The following is a 26,699-nucleotide window of genomic DNA, read 5'->3' as shown; positions in this document are numbered from 1 at the left end:
GGCACCGTTACTTAGCAGACCTTGGTCTTGTGGTAGTGCCAGTGCTTGGGAAGGCACCGGTTACTTAGCAGACCAGGAAAGGGAGTCTCCCTTTTCCCCGGGGGAGTTAGAGAAGACTCTGCTCCACCACCTCTTGTGGAAGGCCTAACATCACTCAGGCCCACCTGCAGTCATCTGGAGACCTAAATGTCTCCCTGCGATGCTATGCTTCAGTGGTCATGCTCCCGGTCCACTTTCATGTTCCACCCTGTACACCTGGCTCTGCCTTCTAGGTAGCAGTAGCAGAAGCAGAATTAGTGAAAGTATTAAAATCTTTGATCTCTCCGAGAAATGCATAGAAGAAATAACGACATAAGCTGGCCCCTCTCTGTCTCCACCTAGGCTACCAAATAGGGAAGGGCCCCCTGTTTGTTGGACACATGACTCACGTGACCTTACCTATCACTGGAGATGACTCACACTCCTTACCCTGCCCCCTTGCCTTGTGTACAATAAATAACAGCACAGCCAGGCATTCAGGGCCACTACCGGTCTCCGCATCTTTGTGGTAGTGGTCCCTGGGCCCGGCTGTCTTTTTTTCTATCTCTTTGTCTTGTGTCTTTATTTCTATGATCTCTGGTCTCCACACACAAGGAGAAAAACGCACAGGCCCTGTAGGGCTGGACCCTACAAGTGCAGCAACTTCCCCCTATGTAGCATGCCTTAAATTTCATTTCTGCATTAATGATTTTATTACATCTAGTTCAGAAACGAGAAAACGAGTTTTACAGGATAAATACCTGTAGCAGAGTGATTTGTTTCTAGATCTCTATTCTTAGGAGGTATGAGATCTCCATCTTGACCTCTCTGCATACTGTGAGGTTTCAGACCCCATAGTGCCGGCTCAGTAAATGTGAAATTTGCATTTTGGCTGTTGTCATCAGTATCTTTTCCCCCTCTAACTTGTGGAATATATATGTCATGTATTACTAGAGGGACACCTGGATAGAACTTCAAATAATAGTAAATCAATTCAAGAGAAAGTTACTCCCTGCTTTTAGTCTTTCAGTTCCTTGGATGATCATGGGGAAATCCTGTGTGAGTTTTTTTATTTTTATTTTTTACATTTCTCAAATGCTTGATTATACCTCCCTCCTCCCTTTTTATAAACAATGAGCTAGGCTCGAGCTCACTGCCTTCTTGGTAGGCACCAGAATTGAGCTAGAATTTAGTACATTTGTTTTGTTTTTCTTTTGTTTTGGGATAACTTTTTTTTTTTTAACAGTAACTGTTGATTTGCCACTGAAAAGTAGTGTTTAAATTTTGCCTTACAAATTCTTATTTTAACAAATTAAATGAGTTTTAAAGAAAAATATTAAATACAGGTAGGATAAAAGAGTGTGACAAAATTGAGAGCCTGATACATTTGGGAGATTGCATGTGCCCTGGTTGAGAAGGTGGTATGGGAGTGAGTGAAACTTGGGAGTCACTTCTCTGGCATTCCAGGCTCTTCATTTATTTTTGTTTTGTCTGTAGTACTAACCTCTTGGTTAACAAGTGTTTATGTTTTGTGCAGAGAGCTGTGTCCTGCAGATACCGTGAAAAACATAGTGTTCTTCCCTTTGTAGTCTTGGTAGGCAAGACAGCATGTGCCTGCAAGACACCTGGTGCAAGTGTGTACCATGGTAAATGCTATCAGAACAGCAAGGACCTTGTGTTGTCAGAGGAAGCAGAGGTCATCTCTGGCTGGGGGCTTGAGGCTTGGCTCAGGCTTACATTTTATCTGAGGCGCCTTTCTCCCTTTCATTTTGAATCTCCCTTCCTAAGTCTACATAAATTTTTTGGGAAAAGGAGCATTTCTTTGTAGCTGTTACTCTAAGAAGCACTGTGTCCAGAAGAAAGAACATCACACTGGCCCTCGGAAGACAGAGTGGCTGCCAGAGTTCTAGTTCTAGCACACCTGTTTTCGGCTGGATAACTGCTTAATTGTTTCAAGTCTCAATTTCTTCATCTTTCTTGGTGATGATAAAACCGTGTGTCTTTCTTGCTTCATAAGGCAGCCCATGGGAGGGCCATTTGTGATGTTCATTTGCTTATCAATATTATCTTCACTCTATTATTTGTATTTGAAATACTGATAGGGATGATTCTGAGGGTATTTTAAGTGTTTAATTATTTTTTTCCTATTTTTTTCTAGGTCTTGATGCAGAACTTTATTATGTGAGAAATGACCTTATTAGTCACTACGCTCTATCCTTTAATCTGTTAGTACCCAGTGAGACAAATTTCCTGCACTTCACCTGGCATGCGAAGTCCAAGGTAAGAGAGTGACTAACCACAGACATCATGACAGGGTCACCCAGCCACAGAGGCAAGGGCTGTGTTTGAGGACTGGGCTGCCATCTGTACCGAAGGGTCGGCCGGTGATGCGATATAATAGTACTGAGTGTTTTCAGATTTATATTTCAAATACTTGGCCTATTCCTCTAAAATTTCTCGAATCCTTTAAAACGAAGGTGGCTGTCATTTAATTGATTAGCATATGACACTACACTTACATCCTTTTAGGCTCTTCAAACAGAGATCCAGACCTAGCTTGAAAAGGGTGAATTTGGACCCAGTGATGACAGTGCTGCTGTGGTGAAATGATACGGGTGTAGGGGTGGGGATTGGTAAGACAGGCCTTTTAGACATGTTGGACAGAATGGATACAGTTCTCCCACTCATGGAGAAACGGTTTAAGAAAGGTACAGCAGATGCAGCCACCCATGTGTCCTGTGGCGAGGCTTGTTTACTCCTAAGGGCTAAATCCAATCACTTAAGAATCTCTCGCCTGGGCTACTTGTTGCTGAATTCTTCACATTTGCTCTGACTGCCTGGGTCCCTCAAACTTAGTAAGTTTTCTCCTAAGTCAGAGAGTCGGAGGCTGAGCCTGGAGGTGCCTCCTATACCCAACCAACTTCAGTTTCTTTCATCGACTTTGTATATAGGCTTTTGAATAGGATTTTATTTAGGAAATAAAAATAATCTTGCTACTATAAATAAGAATACCTATTGTAGAGTTGTTTTTTAAAAAGTATTATAGAGTAGCGTCTGTCATGATATTTGCTGCAAGTTATTTAAATTGGCCACTTTAATATAGATTTTTTTAAATCTTCATTTTTTTTCTACTTAGAAAACAACAATGATTTTTGGGAAAATTCAAATATTACAAAAATGTTTTAAGAACTCTAAGACTAGGCCTGGCATGGTGGCTCATGCCTATAATCTCAGCACTTTGGGAGGTCGAGACAGGTGGATCACGAGGTCAGGAGATCAAGACCATCCTGGCCAACATGGTGAAACCCCGTCTCTACTAAAAATATGAAAATTAGCCAGATGTGGTGGCGCACACCTGTATTCCCAGCTACTCAGGAGACTGAGGCAGGAGAGTTGCTACCCGGGAGGTGGAGGTTGCAGTGAGCTGAGATTGCACCACTGCACTCCCTCCTGGGCGACAGAGTGAGACTCTGTCTCAAAAAAATAAAAAAGAAAAAGAACTGTTAAGACTTTGTAGTTCTGTATTCAGAAGTAATTGTTTATGGTTTGGTATAACTTCTTCAAGGTCCCCTTTTTTTCCCTTTTTAAACAAAAAAGGGATTTTTAGATGTGTATGTTGTATAGTACTTTTTCCCCTACAGAATAACTTATCTAGGCATCTTTCTTTTTCTCTCACTCCTTCTCTTTAGTGGTTTTATAATATGATATTGTACGGATGTATGCTATATTGCTTTCTGTAAAGTACCTCATTGATGGGACACATGGATTTTTAATAGCATTTTATTATTTCAAACAATGCTTCCCTTCACTGTTACATAGTTTCCCTCATTTCATTTTGTAGGCAAAATCTAGGTAATGGGATGATTCAAACAATTGGTAGTTCATCTTTTATTGATGTTTCTACCTTTGCTATTTCTTTTATTTAAAAATTTTTCAACCTTTGCTTTTGATGAATATAGAAACACAGAAAAAAATGTGTTAATGTGTATCCCTGTGTGTGTATATGTACATATATATGTGTGTGTATGTATATAAATATGTTAAGAACATCTTTGTTCAGAAGTTTTTGTGCACTTATGGCCTTATTTCTGAATAGTAAATTACTGCTAAGAGGTGAAATGGCTAGCCAATGCGTGTGCGTGTTTAAAACTTTGAAAGGTACTGCCAAATGTACCAGTGAATAAGTGCTTATTTTTGATCTTCATTTCCTAATACCAACATTTTAAGTATACTTGTTTGCCTTCCAATCTCCCTCTCCCTCCCGCTCCCCATATGTCAGTGTGTATTTTCTAAGAAAAAGGGCGTTCTTTATACGACCAAAGTACAATGATCAAAACCAGGAAATTTGACATTATTATGTTATTATCTAATCCACAGTAGTCACATTTTATCAATTATCGCAACAATGTTCTTCATAGCCTAATTTTTACTAGTTGATGTCTCTTAGTTCCCTATCAGTCAGGAACGGTTCCGTAGCCTTTCTTTATGTTTTTTGACCTTAACATTTTTGAAACATATAGGCCAGTTATTTTGTAGAATGCCTCTCAGTTGGCGTTGTCTGAGGTTTCCTCATGATTAGATTCAGGAATATCTCTTTGGCAGTGATACCACAAAGGTGCTGTCCTTCCCAGTGCACAAGGTGCCAATTTGTCCTGTAACTGGTGGTGGTGACTCCGAACACTCTCCTCACCAGATTTCTCCCGTTGAGTTTTTCCCTTTATGATTAGTGTGTAATTTGTGGGGAGATAATTTGAAACTATCTTTTAACAAAATCTCATTCCTCATCACCCTTTCAACCTCTGCTTTTTGCGTCTGTTTTTGAAACTAGTTTTGTATTTCAGCCTGTGCTGTGGTGAGGGCAGTGTGTTTCCTCTCCCTGGAAGAGGTCAGACCTACGCTGGATAACCATTCAGTAAGGCTGTTGTAGAAGGAATTCAAGTATTTCTGGAGTGGTTGTTACTGAATTTTAAGTTCCCTTGCAACTCTGAGGTCCAGTGTTTCTATGAACATCTTTCAGGCAGAGAAGCTTCTTATATTCTCCAAAAAATTGATAGCTAATTCTTTGTTATTATTCTTACCTTTGATGTTGATACATATAAAAACAAATAATAAATGTATTTCGAAATGGTGAAAGGTTTATTAGAGAATTCTGTTCTAGGTGCTTCTATTGACTTTGAGCAGAGTGTAAATATTTCTGGGCACACTTAGGAAAAAAGAATGCTGATATGAGAAGGTTTCCTGGGCAAGTGTATGGGTAGTGATTTGTGAGTACAAAGGCAATGTGGGAAGTGGCAGTCAGGACTGAACAAAATAAAACCTTCTTATACTGATTCCTTTAAAACAGTTAATATACACTGTTTGTTATTTGGAGTGAGCGCAGGGCCCTGACATTGCTGGTAATGGGTGTCTGAGTCTTAGGAGCCTGTTACAGGAGGATATTGGAGTGGGAGAGAGCAGGTAGGAGGGGCTCAGGTGAATATATATGTTTGAAGGGAAACCTGTGTTTGTGTGGTGCATTTTGGGTTAGGAGAAGCCTTGGTATAGCTGTAATTGTACTCCCATATCATTCACATTATTTTATAGCGCATAATTTCCAAGTTACTTCTTTGGCAGGTATAAATATCATTGTTAGTGCACATTTGGGCTGCCACTGTGGTATGATATGCTTTGTGAGGCAGAAGTTTCCTTATTTTTTGGAGGGTATGACCATTTATTTACATGTCCAGGCCAGAAATGTAGAAGGGATCCTAGTTTCCTTCTCCTATACTTTCTAAATCTAGTTGATTCTCTCTAATAATTACATCTTAAATTCATTTCCTACCTCTCTTGTGACCCAATGCCTCACCCTTAGTTTGGGCCTTCATTGTTTCTTGCTGGGTTCAGAAGTGGTCTTCTAACTGGTCTCCTTTCCTCTGGACTGACCTCTCGTTGCACCCTCCACAAAGCCACCCTAGGCTTCTCGGTTGCTACCGGAATAAAGCTCTTGGTTTTGTCAGAGGCCTTCATGGTCTGGTCTTGGCCTTTCTTTTCTGCCTCCTATCTAGCCAGTCATTTAGTGTCATTTTTTTCTGTCTTGGAATTTCTTGAATGCTCTTTGATCTGTCACAGTGCTGCTGTTTGCCACAAATGCCTTTTCTTCATTCTTTACCTGAGTAACTCCTGTTTATCTCATAAAGCTGTGACCTGGTGTCACCTCTCCTCCAATGTGTCAGGTGCCCTTTTCTGTCTGCACGGTGCCCTTCTCCTCTCTCATAGCCCTAGTTATACTTTAAGAATATTATACTAGTTTGATTTTCTTTTCTTTCTCCCTCCTATATGCTGAGCACCTTAAAGGGTATCCTCTGTGCTTGGTATAGCACGTGGTACTTACTGCAGAAAAGATGTGCAGGTAGAAGCCACAGGGCCTGGCTCAACAAATGGGGAACTTCTGAGCAGTTGGGGCTTTCCAGAGTTGGAATGTGTGGCTTTAGGAGTGGTGACTTTCCTATTTCTGGAAGTGTGAAAACATATAGGCTGGGTACACTCGACAGTAATTGCACAAATGGGATGTTTCAGATATTTTACTCTTAATAGAGTGAGGTTATACGTTTGGAAAAATGAGTGGGTTGAATATAAACCTAAACTGATTTATACCTGTAACAGGTATAAAAATTTAGAGGAAAGTAACCATCTTACGATTTTTTTTAGTAAAAAACTAAGGAAATATGTCTGTGTTAATCTAGTTTCAGGCTTCAGGCACTATTGCAGTTCCCAATTCTAGGTAATAATCTCTGGTGATTTTAGCACAGTTGATTACGTTTATTTATTTTAAAAATTAATCTTATGAGTAGATAATATATGCACATAGTAAAAATTTAAAAAGCATAAAGGGTATACAGTGAAAAGTAAGTCCCCTACACCTTCTGGTACCATCCCTGAGCAATCCAGCCACTTAGGTCCCCTTGCCTGAGTCAGCCAATGTTGCCTGATTCTTGTCTTTCCTTTAGAAATAGTTTGTGTGTATATAAGCATCCATGTGTATATGTATATATACATCTTTCAACAACTAACATACCACATACTTTTCTGCAGTTTGCAGAGCACTGAACGATATCCTGGTCAAGGATCTCTGTCACTTGATACAGAGTTGTACTTTTTCCCCCTTCAAATGGCTGTATTATTTATTATTATATGGTTGTACTTTGGTTATTGATCAGTTCCTGTGAGGAAATTAAGACCCAGATTTGGAAAGGGACTTGCTTAAGGTAGGAGAAGTAGGATTAGAGGAAGCAGAAGATAGAGATGACCTGAAATGGGAAAGTCACACATGAGGGCAGGGGAGGCTTGATGAAGGGTTTGTCACCTGATCGTTTAACCCTGAGGTGTAATCATGAACTTTCAGAAGGAAACTTTTCAGAAGGAAAATTAGATGAAGCTCTAATTACTTCATCGGAAACCCTCGGTTCTTTCTTTAAGGTTTTGCCAGAAGACGAAATATTTGCTTCCAGAGATCTCCTGGCTCCCTGGCATATGTCAGTTCAACATTGTAGATATTTTAACATTAGTTTTCCCATATCACAGCTTCTGGTAATAGTGTTTCTCAGTGTTTACGCGGTTTTGTCTTGCCGCACAGATTGTGGTCTCTTCAGGGGCTTGAAGCTGTCTTACTCTTAGTGCATAGGTCACACATGCCTTAGCGAGTGGTCAGGAAAGACCATTGTGTTAATTGCATTTTGAGCTGGGAGTAGAACTCTGGTATTGCTTCTTTTTCACAGGACCACACACTTAAAAGCAGGCTACTGAGAGGCTTTAACAGATAATTAGTTTCTTCTGTATTCCAGCACATTCCCCAATATCCAGGAAAAACATGTAACTGTGTCTGTTGAGTGTCAGTAGCTTTTTTTTTTTTTTCTTTGAGACAGAGTCTCACTGTGTCACCCAGGCTGGAGTGCAGTGGCGTGATCTCAGCCCACTGCAAGCTCCGCCTCCCGGGTTCACGCCATTCTCCTGCCTCAGCCTCCCGAGTATCTGGGACTATAGGCGCCCGCCACCACGCCAGGCTAATTCTTTTGTATTTTTAGTAGAGACGGGGTTTCACCATGTTAGCCAGGATGGTCTTGATCTCCTGACCTTGCGATCTGCCCACCTCGGCCTCCCAAAGTGCTGGCATCACAGGCACGAGCCACTGCATCTGGCCGTCAGTAGCTTTTTAGATACCTGAAAAGCAAAAATTTGCCAGGATGTAGCAGAATATTCCCACTCCCCACCCTCACCGCGTGGCTGTTCTCTGCTTTCAGGAATTCATCATCATTTTCTAGGAGTTGCAGGGAACTTGTCCAGAGTTCCAGCAGACACCGCTGGAGGCCAGCGGCTGTGTCCTGTGCAGAGTGAGGTTTCTATGAGAAAGGCATTACTTCTAGTAAGTTCAGAGAAATTAAAGGGCTATTTAGCTGTAGACAAGTGTATTCACTTTAAATCTGTACTCTCTGTGTTCCAGAAGGAAATGGCTTTACTTGCCAGCTTCCTCCTTGTAATTGCCATTTGTTTCCAAGTAAGGGAACATAAGCAAAAATGTTTATTTTTCAGTTTATTCAAATGTTTATATTTTTGGTAGTTTCTGTTTTTTTTTTTTTTTCCCTTTTCTTTTCTTTCTTTTTTTTTTTTTTTCCTTTTTTTTCTTCTTTGAGACTGAGTCTCACTGTGTCACCCAGGCTGGCATGCAGTGGTGTGATCTCGGCTCACTGCATCCTCCGCCTCCCGGGTTCAAGTGATTCTCCTGCCTCAGCCTCCCGAGTAACTGGGATTACATGTGCCCACCACCATGCCCACCTAATTTTTGTATTTTTAGTAGAGACGGGGTTTTACCATGTTGGCCAGGCTGGTCTAGAACTCCTGGCCTCAAGTGATCCACCTGCACTGACCTCCCAGAATGCTGGGATTACAGGTGTGGGCCACCAGGCCTGGCCTGTAGTTTCTTTTCTGAAGTATTTTGGCTCACTCTACACCCTGATAAACAACTACTGTTCAAATTGCTTTGTCCCAGTAGACTGTACATTTAACTTTTGAGCAGATCTGTTTCATTAAAGGATTATTGGCAAGTGAGAGTCCTTACAGATTGATACATGCCCAACTAGAGAAAATTGGATTTCAATAATTGGCAGTTTCTTCTCTAATCCCAGAAACTGCAGTTTTAAAATTTATATCCTAAAGACTACAGAGGGAAAAGAGAACTACCTTGTGAATGCCCCCCATTTTTAGACAGTTCCTCAAAAAAGGAGCCAGCAAGCAGGCGTCCGCAGTTTCATGCTTCATATTCCTCTAAGCTGCTGATAACGACCAAAGGGGCTGCCTTCTCAGATCTCCTCCTCAGCCCTTTGCACCTCTCCCTGTGCCCTCACTGGCCAGCTACACTCACAACCTTGTGTCCCTCCCTTCTCTCCTCCTTTTCACCTTGCCACACTGAAATGCTCAGGTGCCAGTCTTACCCCTTTTTTAACTGCAGTTAGCGCCCTGGACCCCTTTGCTAGACCCTCTCTGCTTCCTTAGGGGTTCTGGTCTCTGGTCTGCTGCTTCTCTCCTTGTGATAACTGAGACCTGTGATAAAGGAGACAGCAAGTTTCTGGGGAAATAGTAAGTGTGGCTTTGAATTTGTTAAGTTGGAAGGCTGTAGGATAATTAAGTAGATTTGCCTAGTAGGTAATTGGACACTTGGGAGGGATTGAAGATAAAAGAGAGTGAGAGAAATGGATGATTAAGATATTCTGTCAGTGGTGAAATGGGCTAGAACCTAGTGTACTAGGAGAGAAGGATTTACATTTGGAGAGGAAAATGGACCTTTCCTTGGGAGTGGAATGAAAAGAATGGATGCTCTAACAGATCTGCCTGGGTGTTGAAAAGAAAGGCGAAAATGGAGTTCCTCTGTGCTAGTGGAAAGGGACAAAAACATTGAGTGTGAGGAGGCGGGGAAGGTCTGTAAGGTTGGAATAAGACTAGGGAAGAGAGGGTCAGTGAGGAAGGGATTGCTGAACGGAACTAAAGGCCTCCCCTGAGACTGGAGGTCATAGTTGTGTAAGAGCTCCTTCTCTGTAGGATGGATTTCCTTCAGCAGTGCCGAGCAGCAGGAGTAGAGTAAGGGGTGGTCAGGATGCTGGAGCTGCCCTTTGAGAGTTTGGAAGGAGTGAACCAGCTGAAGGTGCCAATATGACTGTCAGTAATGTTGCCTTCTTTAGGGCTTAGGCTGTGGGAAACATAAAACTAGGTGTTTGTGGCTATACTGGAGAGAAGGGAAGTGGCTTTAACTGGCTACTGCATCCTGTTAGGAACACAGCTCCTGGCTCATAAATGTGCCTCATAAACTTTGGCTGACTTGGAGTGATGGAGTCAGAACTGGTTTTGTAGGAATCAGAGGTGGTGATGGGATCTTTGATAGAATGGCATTTTTGCATTTGTTTTGGTTATGAAGTAGTTCTTTAGTGTGTCAGGATATTGAATACTGAATATTGAAGCCAGGGAGAACATAGCAGGACACCAAGGCCTCTGCGAGTCCTGTGTGGGTCATTGGTGTTGATGGCATGAGAAGTAGCCATTATGAGTAGAAGCTGTGAGCTTCAGCTGGGCACGGTGGCTCACGCCTGTAATCCCAGCAATGTGGGAGGCCAAGACAGGTGGATCACTTGGGGCCAGGAGTTCGAGACCATCCTGGCCAACATGGTGAAATCCTGTCTCTACTAAAAATACAAAAATTAGCTGGGCATGGTGGCGTGTGCCTGTAGTCCCAGCTACTTCGGAGGCTGAGGCAGGAGAATCGCTTGAACCCAGGAGGCAGAGGTTGCAGTGAGCTGATATCACGCCACTGCACTCCAGCCTGAGTGACAGAGTGATACTCGGTCTCAAAAAAAGAAGTTATGAGCTTCAGAGTAGAGGGGATTTGCATGAGGGCATGAGGAAGGGATGTCTGGGAAGGACCTAGTGATCCTAAAGAGTGTTGACCCTACTGTCTAGGCCCTGAGGGTCGGGTGTTATAGGAACTGAATGATAGAAGAACAGATGACTTCTGAGAAAGCCAGGTTGTGGGAGGAGGTGGGAAGACATTTGTGAACAGGCAGAGAGTGTAGGAGGTTGTTCTGAATAGGGAGGTTCTCAGAATGGGGGAAGAAACAGAAGGCCTGCAACAGTGTTTTTGACAGACCCAGGAGGTTTCGTGTCAGAATCCCTGGGGCCAGCAGTGGGCTGATGATTATGAAGAAGGGCAGCATGGCAGTAAGGTGGCTGTTCTGGAATGACTGCTGATGCCGCTGATGTCTGCATTGATCAGAGGAGACTTGTGCCAGGCTAACAGTTAGGTGTATTACGTTAATGATCCTATTTGATCCTCATAACATGTATTACCCTCATTTTACAAAAAATGGAAACTCAGAGAAGTTACTAATTTACCTGAGGGTCACATGGTCTCATGGTTCTGAACCCAGTTCTTGCTGGCGGTGCTGGTTTCTTTTGTGCACCTACCCTTCATATATAGTCCTGTTCAGAGAGAGCATGGGTGTAGGGATGTATAATGAATGCATTCTTTGATGTTGTATTGCTGGAAAGCTTGCTCATTCCCTGCCCAAACTTGCTTGACTGTGGCTCTGTAGCACCCCCTGGTGGCAGCAATGGTATTGTGGTATGCTAAGGTGAATGTGAACACTTTGTAGCCAAGGTACCTCTAAGTCACTGATGTGCTGCAGCAAGAACATTTCCTTTGTTGGGAATGTGGCACTTATCAAACACAGCCTTTAACAGTTGTTTATGTACCTATCTTAACTGCAAAGGAAGAGTTTAATGTTTGTATACCCCTACAGTGTTTAGCTAAGAGACTTTAAATACAGTGTGAAAGGAGAAACCCCAGGGGGAATCAAACTCTAGATTGAGCCCTTCTTATTCACGGGTAACAACGCCTTCCACCGTAGCCCAAGCGTAAGGGCCATCCCTTCCCTTATATCTGGGATGATACTCTTTCCCTCTTTTCTTTCATCTTTATTATGTACCATTTCATTAGCTTTATTCACCAGCATGTATACATATTTGAATATCTCATCTAAAAACGAAGAAAGAAAAGCTTTGGAACACCCCCCACTTCACCATCTGTCTCCCATTCTTCCAGTTAAGTTTCTTGAAGAATGGCTTATCGAATGTCTTTCTTCCCACTCTTTTCCCAACCTGCTGCCTCATGGCTCTGCAAATCTCAGTCTGCCACCAATGACACCTTTTGTGACCACCAAATGGCAGAGGGATACCATACGTATCAAGAACCTGTGGGCAGGGCAGAGAGTGATGTGAACTGTAGGACCTCATTGAAGGTCTTGATGCTGGCAGCCATTCTGAATTTCAGCTATTGCTTTGCAGTTTGAGCTGCTTCTTTCATGAACTCTCCATAGCAACAGAGCCATAATTATTGATGTTGATTGGTTCTATTAAGCCGCATTGGGTAGGCCAGGTATTGATAGATAATATTGGTGTTTTAGAGATGTTTCATGGGTTGCCTTTCTTCCCTCTGGATTCTGAATCACTTCTCAAGTTAAATGGGGATCTAAATATGAACTTCCTTTTTGGTGGGAGCAAGACTAGAGGATGTGACTTAGATATTCTATGAGAGAGAAATCTACCTTGGCATCTGCTTATTGTGTGAGTGGGTCTGCAGAGCAGACCTTCTTCTACCAGCCACAAGGAGGCCCTCCGAGCTTGGCTTTCATTTATCAACCAGAGAAGACATTGGTAGCTATTTATGGTCTGTCAGTTACATATCTCACCGCTCTAGTTCTTCACATCTGGCTCTTCATGGCCTCTCTGTCAGTGCTGCATAGTCGTCAGCAGGATTTCTGACCCTAGATGGCAGGTTTTATGGAAGAGTGGTGGTCCTGTTCTGGACATAAAATAGAGGGTGGCTTACTGGATTGAATTTTTATCCAACTGAAAATTCTTGGGACTATTTCTGACAATTTGGATTTTTTTATAGCTAGATTATTTGTACATGTGAAAGGCTCATGCATTGATTAGTTAATGAGCTAATTAATGAAGTCAAGCTGATAGTATCTTTCTTCTTATCACAGGTCCGTTTTGCTTATTTCTGTCTATTTTACAGGTTGAATATAAGCTGGGATTCCAAGTGGACAATGTTTTGGCAATGGACATGCCCCAGGTCAACATTTCTGTTCAGGGGGAAGTTCCACGCACTTTATCAGGTAAGTGAGTTTCTTCAAAGACAGAGTTAACATACTTTTTCAACTGCATGCCCTGTGTTCCCAAAACAGAAGTTTAACTACTGATGAGTAATGTGTATTACTTGATAGGCATAAGATGTGTAAGTACTGTGAAAAGTAATTTTTGTAAATATTTGCACTGTGTTCTTAAACCATTCTCTCTTTTCTTTCCTTCTAGAACTCTCTGTGCTCAGCCCTCCCTCTCTCCTTTTCTGCATTGCTGATACTTACCTCCACATGAGTCCCTGTGTCTGATCTCGTTTCGCTTTGATTAGGCACCACATTCCACCCTGTGGCCCAGATGGTCTTTGCATGGTCATATTTGACCCTGTGACCTGAAGCCCATCAGTGCCCTCCACTCCCATCAGCTGAACATTCCAGACTCACCACCTTGTGTCCTGGATCCTTTACCATCTGCCCCTGTCTGCCTGTCTAGCCTTGTTGCTGCATTTGCCCGAGTTCTAGCAGTTCCAGACTACATGAAGTTCTGATCTTTAAGCCTTTGCATGTGCTGGTCTCAGTATTTGGGATCATCTTTTCCTCTTTCTGCTTGTGAACTCCTTTCTATTAATCCTACTCATTCTGCAAGACTCAAGATCTACACTCTTTTTCCTGCCACCTTCTCTTCTTTCATTTGTTAACTTCTATTCTTCCTACCCCCTTGGAACCTTATATTTAACTGTTTTTGCACTGATTACATTATCTAGCAATTCCCTTGATGCTTAGCATAGAGTATGGCGCAGGATAGGCACTCAGTACAGTCAGAGTAAGTGAATAAATATCTTATTTACACCAATTTAACTACTTTTGAACTAACTTCTTAGGCTCTTTAAGTTGTAGTATTTGTAAGAAATGGAAATTTTTAAAAATTGAAAGTATCAGCCACAATAGTGTTGTGAAACTTTTTCTGGCAGTCATATTCACTGTTATCAGTCACATACATTAAGCTTGAAGAAAGCACAGGAAGGCTGCTTAAATTTTTGTGGGCAGTAAAGGAATTTAGAAATGCCCATATCTTTAATGCACTCATACAGATGGTAGAATGATATATTTTAAATTTGTAGGAAAAGAATCTTAAAGATTGGGGAAAAAATTATATGCACTGAAGTCTGTTATCCCATTGCTACAGTTATGAATTAAAATCAGTTTCTATTGAGAAAGGTGTTGTTTTTAAACTCATAGCTGAGAATTGATCAGATTCATTTACAGGTTTATATTTAATCTTTTTATGAAGAGCAGACATGCTTGCATTTTGGTGGTGAGTTGTCTTTCCATTTGATCATGTAATTTCTGTTGTTACTACTGCTGATGTGTCTGCTAAGGTTTGCCTGATGATCCTTTAGCTTTAGTGTATTGGAATAGCAGGACTTATGAGACAAAGTGATATATTAAAAACGATGAGCAAAAGTTGAAAACAATTATCTCTTCATTGATGTCTTGGTTTGTTCTTTAATACTAACTTTTATATCCACAATGAATTAAATGCTTAATGTCTAGAGGTGTGGTAGCCTGAAGATTTCTAAAAACTTCTGTTCAGTTACTTTATTTAAATGTATTATTTTTAGTTTTCTTGCAGCAAAAATAAGTAATTCTAAAATGTTTAAAAGAATCATTTTGGGGCATTAATGGTGATTTTTAGAAAATGTAAAATATTTTTCTTATCTTTTTTAAACAGTGTTTCGGGTAGAGCTTTCCTGTACTGGCAAAGTAGATTCTGAAGTTATGATACTAATGCAGCTCAACTTGACAGTAAATTCTTCAAAAAATTTTACCGTCTTAAATTTTAAACGAAGGAAAATGTGCTACAAAAGTAAGGAATTTATTTACCAAAATATGTTTTACGTATATGTGAGAAGGTGAAAAATAGAGTTTGTTGTTTTTTCACAGATTTGATTATGACCAACTCGTGATTATAGTTGCAAGTGAGAAAAGAACACTGACAGATGAAGTTTTGAGATAATCCCAGATAGTTGGTAGCCAAGAATCTCACTCAGGCCTCATTCAGTCCATGCTTTCTCAAATCTTTTGTCAGAATTGCTAAGATGTTTTCCATTAGGAATAGTGCTAAAATGATTGAAGAGGTAAAGAAATAAGAAAAATCTATTGGGACTTCTGAGTAACTATGTTAATTGTGTTTCCCTTATCAAGTTACTTTTATGCAGAAGCATTGCTCTGGGGTGAAGACCTGGGTTGGAATGACAGCTCTGGTCTTTTCAGGATATTGGTACAAGTTCCTTAACGTCTCTGAAGCTCAGTTTCCTTCATCTGTAAAATGGGCATAATACCTGTTTTAGAGGTTTGTTGTTTTTACGATTCATTAAATCTAGCCTAAAACTTAGAATACCGTATGTGGGTACTTACCAAAGTTAGTTTTTTTTGGTTTTGAATTATAAACTGAAGAAATCAGAGTGGATATGAAAGAGTTCCAGCATGCTAGGAACTCAAAAATCAAAGAATTTTGGAGTTCTCCTTACAAGTTTAGTTCAACACACTCACTGTAAGTTCCATAAAGCTAAAGTGACCCAAATTTACAAGGTCACATAGGTAGAATTGGTTAGTATCTAAGATGGGGGTGAGGGGAAATCCTTAAAAAAACCTCCCAAACCCTGAGTGCTTACTATGTTTTAAGTGCTTGACAGATATTACACCTGTTTAATCCCTACAGCAACCCTATGCAATGGGTTCTGTCATTGTTGTCATTTTCAGAAAAGGAAGCTGAGCTTCAGAGAATCTAGCTTGCCAAGATCAGATGGCTAAGTGGTACAGCTAGGATGCAGACCTGTTCTGTCAGTCTCTTTGTTAAACTGTCTTTTAATAAATTTCCCAATTGAAATCAGTGCTGAGTGTTATGAAAACACCTAAGGCCAACAAGTGAGTTGTAATGGCTAATGTCTGGGTACATGCCAATAAAAAAGCTTCACTACATTTGAATAGACATTTTAAGAAAGAAAAGCTAGCATCTTTCAGCTTTAGTGTTTTGATACAATTTTCAGTTCTACTATATTCAGTTATGTACCAACTTCCATGTAATTTTAAAGACAAAGGAGATTTCAGACTCTTTAGTCCAGTGTGGTCATTATATGTTTGATATAAGGAGATTGGACCCTAGGCCACCTAGGCTACCACAGCTAGCCAGTGAGGAGTATAAAACATTCAGTTCGTGATCCTCAGAGAGATGGACATGACTGTACCATGGTGCTTCATGTTACTCTTAAAGGCAGAATGATAACCAGACTTGGTGTGGCCTCTGGATCCCACCAGTGCTAATATCTGCTAAGGTTAATGATCAACTGATACTCAAAATGATCATATACCTTCTCCATTTTCTTTAATATGTGTGTGAAATTAACATTAAAATTCTGTGTTGGAGTAATTTTCTATTCTGTTTTAGACTTAAGTTTTTCTCTGGCCCTCTGTATTTATTGGTCATGGTTTTGGCCACCCTAGTCACCCAGTTCAGGCTCATGACTTTTACTTTGTTATGTGATCCTAATGTTTTTATTTATCTGGTTTTCCAGCCTACTATATTTAAAAAACTGTCTGCAACAGAAAACATATCTGTACCATATGGAATGTTAGTAGGTGTTACTAGCAAGAAAAGTTTCCTTTATCATATGAGGATGGCAATTATGGATTAGACAAGTTTTGTGACCCCATGACTCCTTTTAGTCTTTACATTCTAATGTTCACTGTGAACCTCCAAAGAGACACTATAGTATGTGGCATTTCCCAAACTTCTTGACCACAGGAACATTTTCATTGAGCATCTAGAAGTAACACCCATTGGCTAACAGTGGTATAAAATATAGATTGATGACTGTAGTGGTGATTATCGGAATAGTAACGTAGCTTTCATTATCTTGCAACAAATACCTGTTGCTGAGTTCCAGCAATGTTCTGATAATTATTGTAATTAAGGATTTTCATGGAAAAGAGAATTTCTAAAGCATCATTTATCTCCTTTTAAATTCAGAACTTGAAGAAGTAAAAACTTCAGCCTTGGACAAAAACACTAGCAGAACTATTTGTAAGTGTTAATGTATTATCTTTATCCATTATTAGAAATGAAAAATGGTTGACTGCATATAAACATGATTGCATGAAGCTTGGAGGCCTCATGGTTTCCAGTTTGTCAAATGATAATGACACCATGCTGTTATTTTGCTGGTGCTTTGTAGACTGGTGGATAGGTCATGAAACTTAGAATATTGACTATTTTGAGAACTAAAATTTATACGTATTTTGTAACAAGTAAGCTAAAAAGTTTTACAAGCAAGAATATCGTATTTTTGAGTAGTCCTAATTAAAGTATGACCAGGAAATATATGTAAGATCTTTATTAGCAGAGGGTTAGAAAATCTGGCTTGCAGTCTAGACCTAATCTTAAGCTAATTTCATCCAGGTGAAAGTGTAAGCTTAAAGATACTATGTTACTTAAAACTACAGAGCAGATATGTGAAGTAGATTTTTATTTTTTGGTATTGGTTGTGTTTAGATACTATTACAAACTTCTTTTTTTCTTTTCTGACATGAAGACATCATTGGGTCTTACTCTTCTTGGGGTTGTGTTAATAGCAGTATCTTAAAAGGATACTAGATTCTCTTCATGCAAGTAGACTTTTAAAAAATTGTTTTTCGAAAATTTCAAGTATATAAAAGTTCAGAGGACGCTTTGATGAACTCCACGTGCCCATCCCCCAACCTCAGTAATGATCAACACTTTGCCATCGTTCTTCCATTGATTCCCTCCTTTTGTGCTGGTTAGGGGTGGAGGAAAGTATTTTCAGGCACATCCTAGGCATCAGATTATTTCACCCGTAAATATTTCAGGGTGGATCTCTTTTAAAAGGGCCTTAAAAAAAGAAAAAACCACAGTCACCTAATACCTATTCATTTTGATTTGTCACATATAACGAAATTAACAGCAGTTGCTTAGTATCTCCAATAGATAGTCCATGTTCAAATTAACCTGATTGTCTTAAAAATGTCTTTTTTTCCCCCCTGAATCAAGATCCAAATGAAGCCTACACAACTGTTTGGGTGATATGTGTTTTGTTTTAATCAGAAACCACCAACCCTTTTATTAATATTACTTGTTTATTGAAGAAATTATATCATTTGTCCCATAGAATTTCCCACATTCTGCATCTTCCTGAAATCATTGAACATGTTTTTTTTTTCTCTCTCTCTCTTCTGTAAACTGGCAGGTAGATTTTGCACTTGATTAGATTTAGATCTCTTTGGTAAGAATAGTCTATAGAGGCCGGGCGCGGTGGCTCAAGCCTGTAATCCCAGCACTTTGGGAGGCCGAGGCGGGCGGATCACAAGGTCAGGAGATCGAGACCACAGTGAAACCCCGTCTCTACTAAAAATACAAAAAAAAAAAATTAGCCGGGCGCGGTGGCGGGCGCCTGCAGTCCCAGCTACTCAGGAGGCTGAGGCAGGAGAATGGCGTGAACCCAGGAGGCGGAGCTTGCAGTGAGCCGAGATCGCGCCACTGCACTCCAGCCTGGGCAACAGCGTGAGACTCCGTCTCAAAAAAAAAAAAAAAAAAAAAAAGAATAGTCTATAGGTGGTACTCTGTGCTGCCTATTTTGTCTTTTCATCACCTTGGGAGGCACAGAGTATCTGGATGTCCCAAAGTAGAAATTTTTTTCCTGTAAAATAATGTGACATATTGTCTACTTGCTAGAGTATTTCTGAAAAGAAAGAAAAAAACATTAAAAAAAAGTCACTGTTGCCAAAGTTTACTTTTAAAATTCTGGTGACTTTGCCCATTTCTTTTATGCTAGTAGGATATTACTTCTCACAAAGAGCAGTATTGCATATTCTTGGCCTCTGTCTGTCTCTTCCTTGCTCCCTCTCATCTTCCCACCTTTTCTGTTTATTCAGCCACCCAACACCTATGGAGAGTCTGTGGTGTGTTAGGTGGTATGACTGAAGCAGAGGACTAAACTGTGAGCAAATAGACCCTGTCCTCGGGGGTTTATAATGTAGTGGGAGAAATAGACAAGGCAATAGGCAGTGATAACAACATAGCATGGCAAGCTATGATATGGCAAGCACAGGGGGATTTGGGAACCCAAGGATAGCTTCCTGAGAACAGTGACAGCTCTTCTGAGAGCTGAAGGGTGACCAGATGGTGGCAAATGGGGAATGGGAAAAATGCATAGGGAAACCTGGAATTTGGAGGTAATTGAGCAGGGTACATCTAGGGGGATCTGCCCAGCAGAGCTGTATCCTCGGCTCTGCTCTGGAAAGTATTTGGACAGCGCTGCTAACACATACCTCCAGAATTCAGAATTTTTTTCTGCCCCTCCCAAGACTGAATAGCTTTCCCATGGCATAAGGTAATTCTTGATGAAAGTCATGCCTTCATTCAGGCTACAGCCAAGTCTAGCTGCCCTAGAAGTCATTTGGTCTCTTTGCATTAATCTGTTCTGATTTATTGTTTGTTGATTGAAAGTTTAAATTTTAGAAAAGTTTTATTTTTCTTATTTCCATGTGTTTTTGAAAGCTATAACTTTTATCTTTTATCCCAAAGTATCCCCAGAACTCCAGACTTCTGTATCTGTCAATTTAACATCTATGCATGGAGATATGAGGTACCTAGTTAGTAGACTAGGTACTCCAAATTTAACTTGGACAAAACTCCTGATTTTCACATCCCCAACCTGCTTATTTTTATCTTTGTAAAGGTACCCTTATCCAAGCTATCGCTTAAGCCAAAACTTTTCATTCTTCTTTTTCTTTCTACTTTGGTACAATCCATTTGTAAGGTCCGTTGACTGTGTTCCCAAATCCATTTACTTCTCATCTTCACTGTAACACTCTTGTTCAAGCCACTGCTCTCTCCTCGAATTACTCTGGTAACCTTCTAACTCGTTCCCTGCTTCTGCTCTTGCATTCTTCACACATCATGCAGTCATTTTTTGTTAAGTGGCCGTGTGAAATTGCTTTGCTTGAAACCTTGCAATGATCCCCCATCTCATTTAGGATAAACCCCAAATGCCTCAAGTTTTGTTCAGTAGAGTTATGATGTGAGTACTTGTGATCATATCTTGCATGAATCTCCAGGCACACCAGTTCTGCTTCTGTTTGCATCTTCCACTCTGCCTGCTTCTGTCATCTGTATCTTTGTTTCTGTGTGTTTTTTCTCAGTTTGCTTCTGTGTGTGTGTGTGTGTGGGGGGGGCTGTGTCTATGTCATTGGGTTATTTTCCCTCTTGCTGAGGCTTTCTGTTTGTCTCTCTTTCTTATTTATTTATTATTTTTGAGACGGAGTCTTGCTTTGTCGCCCAGGCTGGAGTGCAATGGTGCGATTTTGGTTCACTGCAACCTCTGCCTCCTGGGTTAAGTGATTCTCCTGCCTCAGCCTCTTGAGTAGCTGGGACTATAGGTGCACACCATCAGGCATGGCTAATTTTTGTAATTTTTTTTTTTTTCCAGTAGAGATGGGATTTCACTATGTTGGCCAGGCTGGTCTCAAACTCCTGACCTCAAGGGATCCACCCACCTCGGCCTCCCAAAGCGCTGGGATTATAGGTGTGATCCACCGCGCCCAGCCTGCCTCTCTTTTTAAAATAATAGAAAGCCGAGTATCATTTTATTTAATGAATAGAGTCTTTAAAAACAGAAAAGCAAAACAATTTCTGTTACTCTCAAAAAAGAGTAAATGTTTTTTTTTTTATAAACTTGTGGACCCTTCTGTCACTCAGTCTTCTGTGAGTCAGTGGTCCCTGGCAACAAAGCGATGTCTGATCCCTCTAACCCAAACATCATTGTTGAAGGGATAGGAAGAATATATAGATCTGCACTGTCTAGTATGGTGCCTGCTAGCCACATGTGACTTTCTAACTTAATTACAGTGAAGTCAAATTAAAACATCAGTTCCTCAGTTTTACTAACTACATTTCAGTAGCTTTAGTTGTATTTACATTTGAATGCTTAATAGCCACAGGTGACCAGTGGCTACTGTATTGGACAGTACTCTAGAGAACATTTTCGTCACTGCAGAAAGTTCTGTTGGACAGCACTGCTATAGTATATTTTATGCACTGGTATGTGTGTTTTATGTATACCATTTGTGAGTGACTATTATACTCATTAGCCAAAAATTCTATTGAAAAATTCTTTTTTTTTTTTGAGTTGTAGTCGCACTCTATCGCCCAGGCTGGAGTACAGTTGAGCGATCTCGGCTTGCTGCAACCTCTGCCCCCGAGGTGCAAGTGATTCTCGTGCCTCAGCCTCCCGAGTAGCTGGGACTACAGGCGCCTGCCACCACGCCCGGCTAATTTTCATATTTTTAGTAGAGGCAGGGTTTCACCATATTGGTCAGGGTGGTTTCAAGGTGATCTGCCTGCCTTGGCCTCCCAAAGTGCTGGGATTACAGGCGTGAGCCATCACACCTGGCCTAAAATATCTTTTTTAAACTACAACAAAAACATCAAAAAAATTTTGTGAACTTACACCAATATGCTACTGGTAACTGATCTTACCAAAGAATGGGCACGTGAAAAGAACAGAATACTTATTTGTGTATATTGGATCACAAAGCAGTCATATTTCTTTAAAAAGCTAAATGTGCTTTTTGTTTTTATTTCAGATGATCCCGTACATGCAGCTCCAACCACTTCTACGCGTGTGTTTTATATTAGTGTAGGGGTTTGTTGTGCAGTAATATTTCTTGTAGCAATAATATTAGCTGTTTTGCACCTTCATAGTATGAAAAGGATTGAACTGGATGACAGGTATTGTACACATTTTGGGAAAGAAAAAAAATGAAAGCAGTTATTTGTATATGTGTGGGAGCCCGTACATACCAATGCGCAGTGGTGCGGGGGAAGGAGGGAGGATGACCAAGCCCCAGCCAAAGGAAAAACAAGATGAGCTAATCACTGTCTCTGTGTTTCTCTGATTTTATTTTTATTTTTTAAAAATTATGAAGTCAGAAATTTGTTTTTTAGTTGTTGGGGAAGAAGTGGAGAACAAGTATGTTTTTTCTATTCCCTTTGACATGACTCTACTTCAGAACATTGCCTTTTCAAAATAGCCCTGTTTCTTCCTTCTAGCTCTTCCCTTCATCATTCTCCCAACCTTCTCTTCCTGCCTCCATCCAGTAAACATTTATTGTGCACCTGCTCTGATTTAAACCATTGGTTCTCAACCTGGTTACACAGTAGAGTCAAGGAGAAGCTTTTAAAACATGCTAGTATTTGGGTCCACCTTCCAGAGATTTTGATGCAAGTGGTTTGTGGTAGTATTTGGGGATCAGTATTTTTCATAAAGCTTCCTGGATGATTCTAATGTACAGCCAGTTTGAGATATACTGGGTTAGATACTATGCTGAGTGCTGGGAACAGACAGAAATAATGATATACTTCATAGTTTCAAGATTTAATCTTTTGCATTAACCTGTAATTATAAAAGTATGTAATTTGATGACTGTGATATGTATAGTAAAGTGTGTGAAAACAAAAGGTGCTTGTCCAGCCTCAGTGAGTCAGAGATGACAAGGAGGACATTATAGTCAAGTTAGGGTGAGAGGTACAGATGGAATGATAGGTTTATTTTCATAACACACACTTCTTACTTCCCTCCTCAGTGATTCCCAGTTGCTGACTGAAGACATGCCCCAGCTTTGTGACTTCTTTGAAAGCCCTCCTTTATGTGGAGATGTATCACCATACTCTTTGAACCTTTTCTCCTCTTCTTGCTGTATCCTTACTTGCGCTCCAGTCAAATGATTACTTATTCCTCACTTTTGCCCCACACTTTGCCCTTCAGGACTTTTGTTCATTCTTTCTCCTTCCCATAGGCCACCTCCATGCATTTTCCACCAGTCCATACTTGGTCTACTCTTCAAATTCCAGCTCCATTGCTGTCTCTTTCATGAAGTCTTTCCTAAGCCTCCCAAACACCCATTTCTCTTTGTCTCTGTCTCTCTCTCGTAGCAGTTATTGTACTTTTTCTTCTATAATTTTTTGTGTGATTGTCTTACCTTTAGAATGTAAGCTTTTTCCAGTTAGGGAGCAGTGTGTCTTACTCCTTGTTGAGTCACCAGTCCTAATTGGTCTTAACATACAGCTGGGAGGCATGTTTGTGGCATAAGACTATGAAGGGGAAGGGAGCTGACTGGATTCAGTACTTGCCCCTAAGTACTCTTTGTCCCCACTGTTTTATTTTCCATTTCTGTGTGGAGAAAGAGAAAAGGGATACGAATGAGAAGGAAGTACATATATGATTTGTTTCAGAATATGTTTTGTGTACATGGTGGTGGTGAAGTTAGGTTTAGATTTTTACAGGGGAAGAAATGGCATTTGGAAGCAATTAAGGGAACATTTTGATAGGACTTTGAGAGAGGATACAGGTAGAGAGGTGACTGAAGAGTATGACATTTGGAAGTCAGTCTTGATGTACCCAGAGAGTTTTCCTTGAATGCCTGCATGTGTGCTAGGGCTGTGAGTCCACGTAGGCCAGAATTGTGCAATAACTTTCAGATTCCGTGGGGCATCTACCTCTGCCTGCTGAAATAATTAGTTACCATCCATGAATTGGTGTTCCAGTTCTCTATAGTTTTCAGGCAAAAGTTTCCAGGCATTACTTCAGTAAAACCAACTTATATTATCACATGTTTTCAGAGCATAGCCTAGTGGTCAAGAGTATGGACTGTAGAGCCAGACTATCTCTGTTCGAAGCCTGGCTGTTCTGTTTACTAGTTTTATGGGCTACATGGAGTAAGTTATATAGCCTGTGTGTGTCTCAGTTCTCTTCTGTAAAGCAGAAATACACATCTAGTTAGTTAGGTATGTTGTGAGGTTTTAATGAAATAATACTGTAAGCTCTTAAAACACAGTGCTACGTATAGTAAATGGCATTTTTATGACGTTTTTAATAAAGCTGCAGTATGCTAGTAGTGATGGACAAAGTTCTTCTTCAACCCTTTTCTGTCCTATTAACAATTATTTATTACCTGCCAGGCAGGCTAACAGTGGTGACCAGAAAGCTCCCATCCAGTTATCCAACAGCATTTAAGAGACATCTGCTGCTTCTCACTCTATATAGGGGCCACTGGGATTACCATTTATTGAGTGTTTTCTGTTTACTAGTACTGTTCCAGGTACTTTATATATATTATCTTAACACTCACAGCCACCTAGAAATAGGCTTGAAGAGATTAAATAACTTTTTCAGGATTGCTCTTCTAGGAGCAGGGCAGAGCAGGTGGGACTCAGTGTTGTAATAGCTATGTATTAATAATCCACTATTGTCATTGTATAAAGCACTTGCTCTGTGCCAGGCACTGTTCCCTGTGCTTTACATTCATGAACTCCGTTAATCCTCACACAGTCTGGTGAGGTTGGTTGGAGCCCATGGCTCCATGGAATTCCTTAGAAAGGGATGGTAGTGTTCTTCCATTCCAGGCACTTAGGAGCCACTGCTTGTTATGAACAGATCTCCTTAGAGGCAGAGAATTAACACTGCCTGAGATGTGCTCATGCCAGGGCAGTTGGAGCTCATGTGTGTGGCTTTACCTCTCCCAGCACTGCAAATTGATCTTTTCAGTCTCTGTGTTATGCCAGATGAGCCTGTCCTGGATAAGCAGAGCTTCTCTTTCTATTCACCCTGAAGTCCTGCAGAAGGGTTGGTCTGCAGCGTGTCTCTACTGTAGTCTTTCCCTATTCGTTTGTGACTGTGGGAAAGTTTATTACTCCTTTGTGGGATGCTTGATTTTTCTCTTCCAGTTTCCATTGTCCCCACCACCGCCCCCCTGCCCTTACTGGTGATAGTTTCCCTTTAAAATCTTTTATTTTCTATCTAATGCCTAACAGTGTCGGACACATAGTAAAATACACAGTAACTATTTGGCTGAACAACCAATGAGCAGAGGGAGGAAAACAAACATTTTGTTATACCAATCATTCTTTGTTTTTTTTCACAACGATTTGTGTCAAAAATGACCATTCTGTCTGGTTTATGTTTTCTGTTCCAGGGAAGTGTGGTTTTCTCTGGTCATTGATTGACTTAGTATTAATTGAGCTCTCACTGGGGCTCACTTTGGCCCACTTGGGGCTTCTTGTGCCAGGCACTGGCTTAAGTGCTGGGGAAGGAGAGGTGAATAAACAGGCACTTGGCCTGCCTTTGTGGAGTTTATAGTCTGATTGGGTGAGACAGACATTAAATAAACAAAAAAAATCCCTGCTGGAATGTAGGGGTCACAATCTTTGTCTGTTGCGTTCACTGCTATATCTCTAGCACCCAGTACAGTACCTGACATGTAGTAGATACTTAATAAATATTTGTGGAATGAATAGATGAAGTGGAGTTACAGAGAAAAACAGAAAAGTACAAATTGTAGTAAGTGTTTTGAAGGAAAATTATGATCTTTCCCAAAGTTCTGACTTCATTCTAAGACAGGGTTAGTATCTCCATACATAATTTTACTTGCTTTTGAAAATCAAATGAGATAATTTATTCAGATTGATAATTTATTTAGACTGGCTATAAACTATTAAGTGCTGGCAAATATACATTTTAATCTCATTTTCTACCTCTTGTGATATAGCTGTGTAGGTGTTGACTTTAATGGATGTCAGGGGTAGGTCCCCAATTGCTTCTTGCTTCACTCGTAACAGTAAGTCTTGGATTCCAAAAAAAAATTTTGTTCTGACCACTTAGCATAGTGCTCTGCTTATTTTAGGGACCCACTTAATATCTGTTGAGGGAGTGAAAAATTGACATAGATGTCCCTGTAACACCTTTGTGTGCCTACAGGCTTTTCAAAAATTCTGAGGTAGCACAAGAGTGCCACCTACTGTTCAGTTAATGGAGAGAATGTGTCTGCGCACTTAAGTCATCAGTGATGTTGGTTGTAGATATTTAAGTAGTATTTTCACATATCTCATACAATTTGAGCCTCACAAAAATCCTGTGAGGTAGATTATCTTAATCCCGTTTATTTCCTTCCCTTTTGAGGATGGTAATGCTCCTCTCCCCTCCTCATTATTGAAGTCTGGACTTCTAACAGCTTTGATATCTGGTTTGATTTTTGAGTGGTACTCGGCTGTAAAACAGAGTCCTGTAATTGCTTTTTGTTCTAAGGACTGGGGATGCATAATATTCACATAATTAATATAATTATAGTATATATAGATTAGTAATAATAATTATGAATATATGTTTGAGGGCCAGGCACTAAATGCTTTACTTACTTATTTTTCATGTAATCGTTTTAGCAGTCTTACCAGAGGATAGTATTATGCACATTCTGTCCACAGGGAATTTGAGGTTCCAGAGGATTAAACAGTTTGTCCTAGGCCGTACAGCTAGTAATCAATGATACTGGCAGTTCTGACTTCATGGTTTATGCTCTTCATCTCTTTTCTATATTGACCTATACCCACTGCATTATAAACCCATATAGATCAATTCTGGAATAACATCGAGCCTAAGAAGCTCTTCCAGC

The 26,699-nt window shown here is 40.4% G+C and overlaps 1 protein-coding gene across 2 annotated transcripts in view; it reads left to right on the top strand.

Moving 5' to 3' along the window:
- Positions 1-26,699, top strand: part of RYK (receptor like tyrosine kinase) — a 91,040-nt gene that overhangs the window by 26,347 nt on the left and 37,994 nt on the right. For both annotated transcript variants that reach the window (XM_050779622.1, XM_050779621.1), the window contains exons 2-6: positions 2,177-2,298; positions 13,118-13,217; positions 14,911-15,045; positions 17,209-17,262; positions 21,840-21,984. In XM_050779622.1, coding sequence (XP_050635579.1) covers positions 2,177-2,298; positions 13,118-13,217; positions 14,911-15,045; positions 17,209-17,262; positions 21,840-21,984 — 556 coding nt within the window. The remainder of the gene's footprint in view (positions 1-2,176; positions 2,299-13,117; positions 13,218-14,910; positions 15,046-17,208; positions 17,263-21,839; positions 21,985-26,699) is intronic.

Source organism: Macaca thibetana, chromosome 2, assembly GCF_024542745.1.
Source record: "Macaca thibetana thibetana isolate TM-01 chromosome 2, ASM2454274v1, whole genome shotgun sequence".
NCBI classification, from domain to species: Eukaryota; Metazoa; Chordata; class Mammalia; order Primates; family Cercopithecidae; genus Macaca; species Macaca thibetana.
The sequence above is the reverse complement of the archived record's forward strand: the minus strand, read 5'-3'. Positions and strand labels throughout refer to the sequence as shown.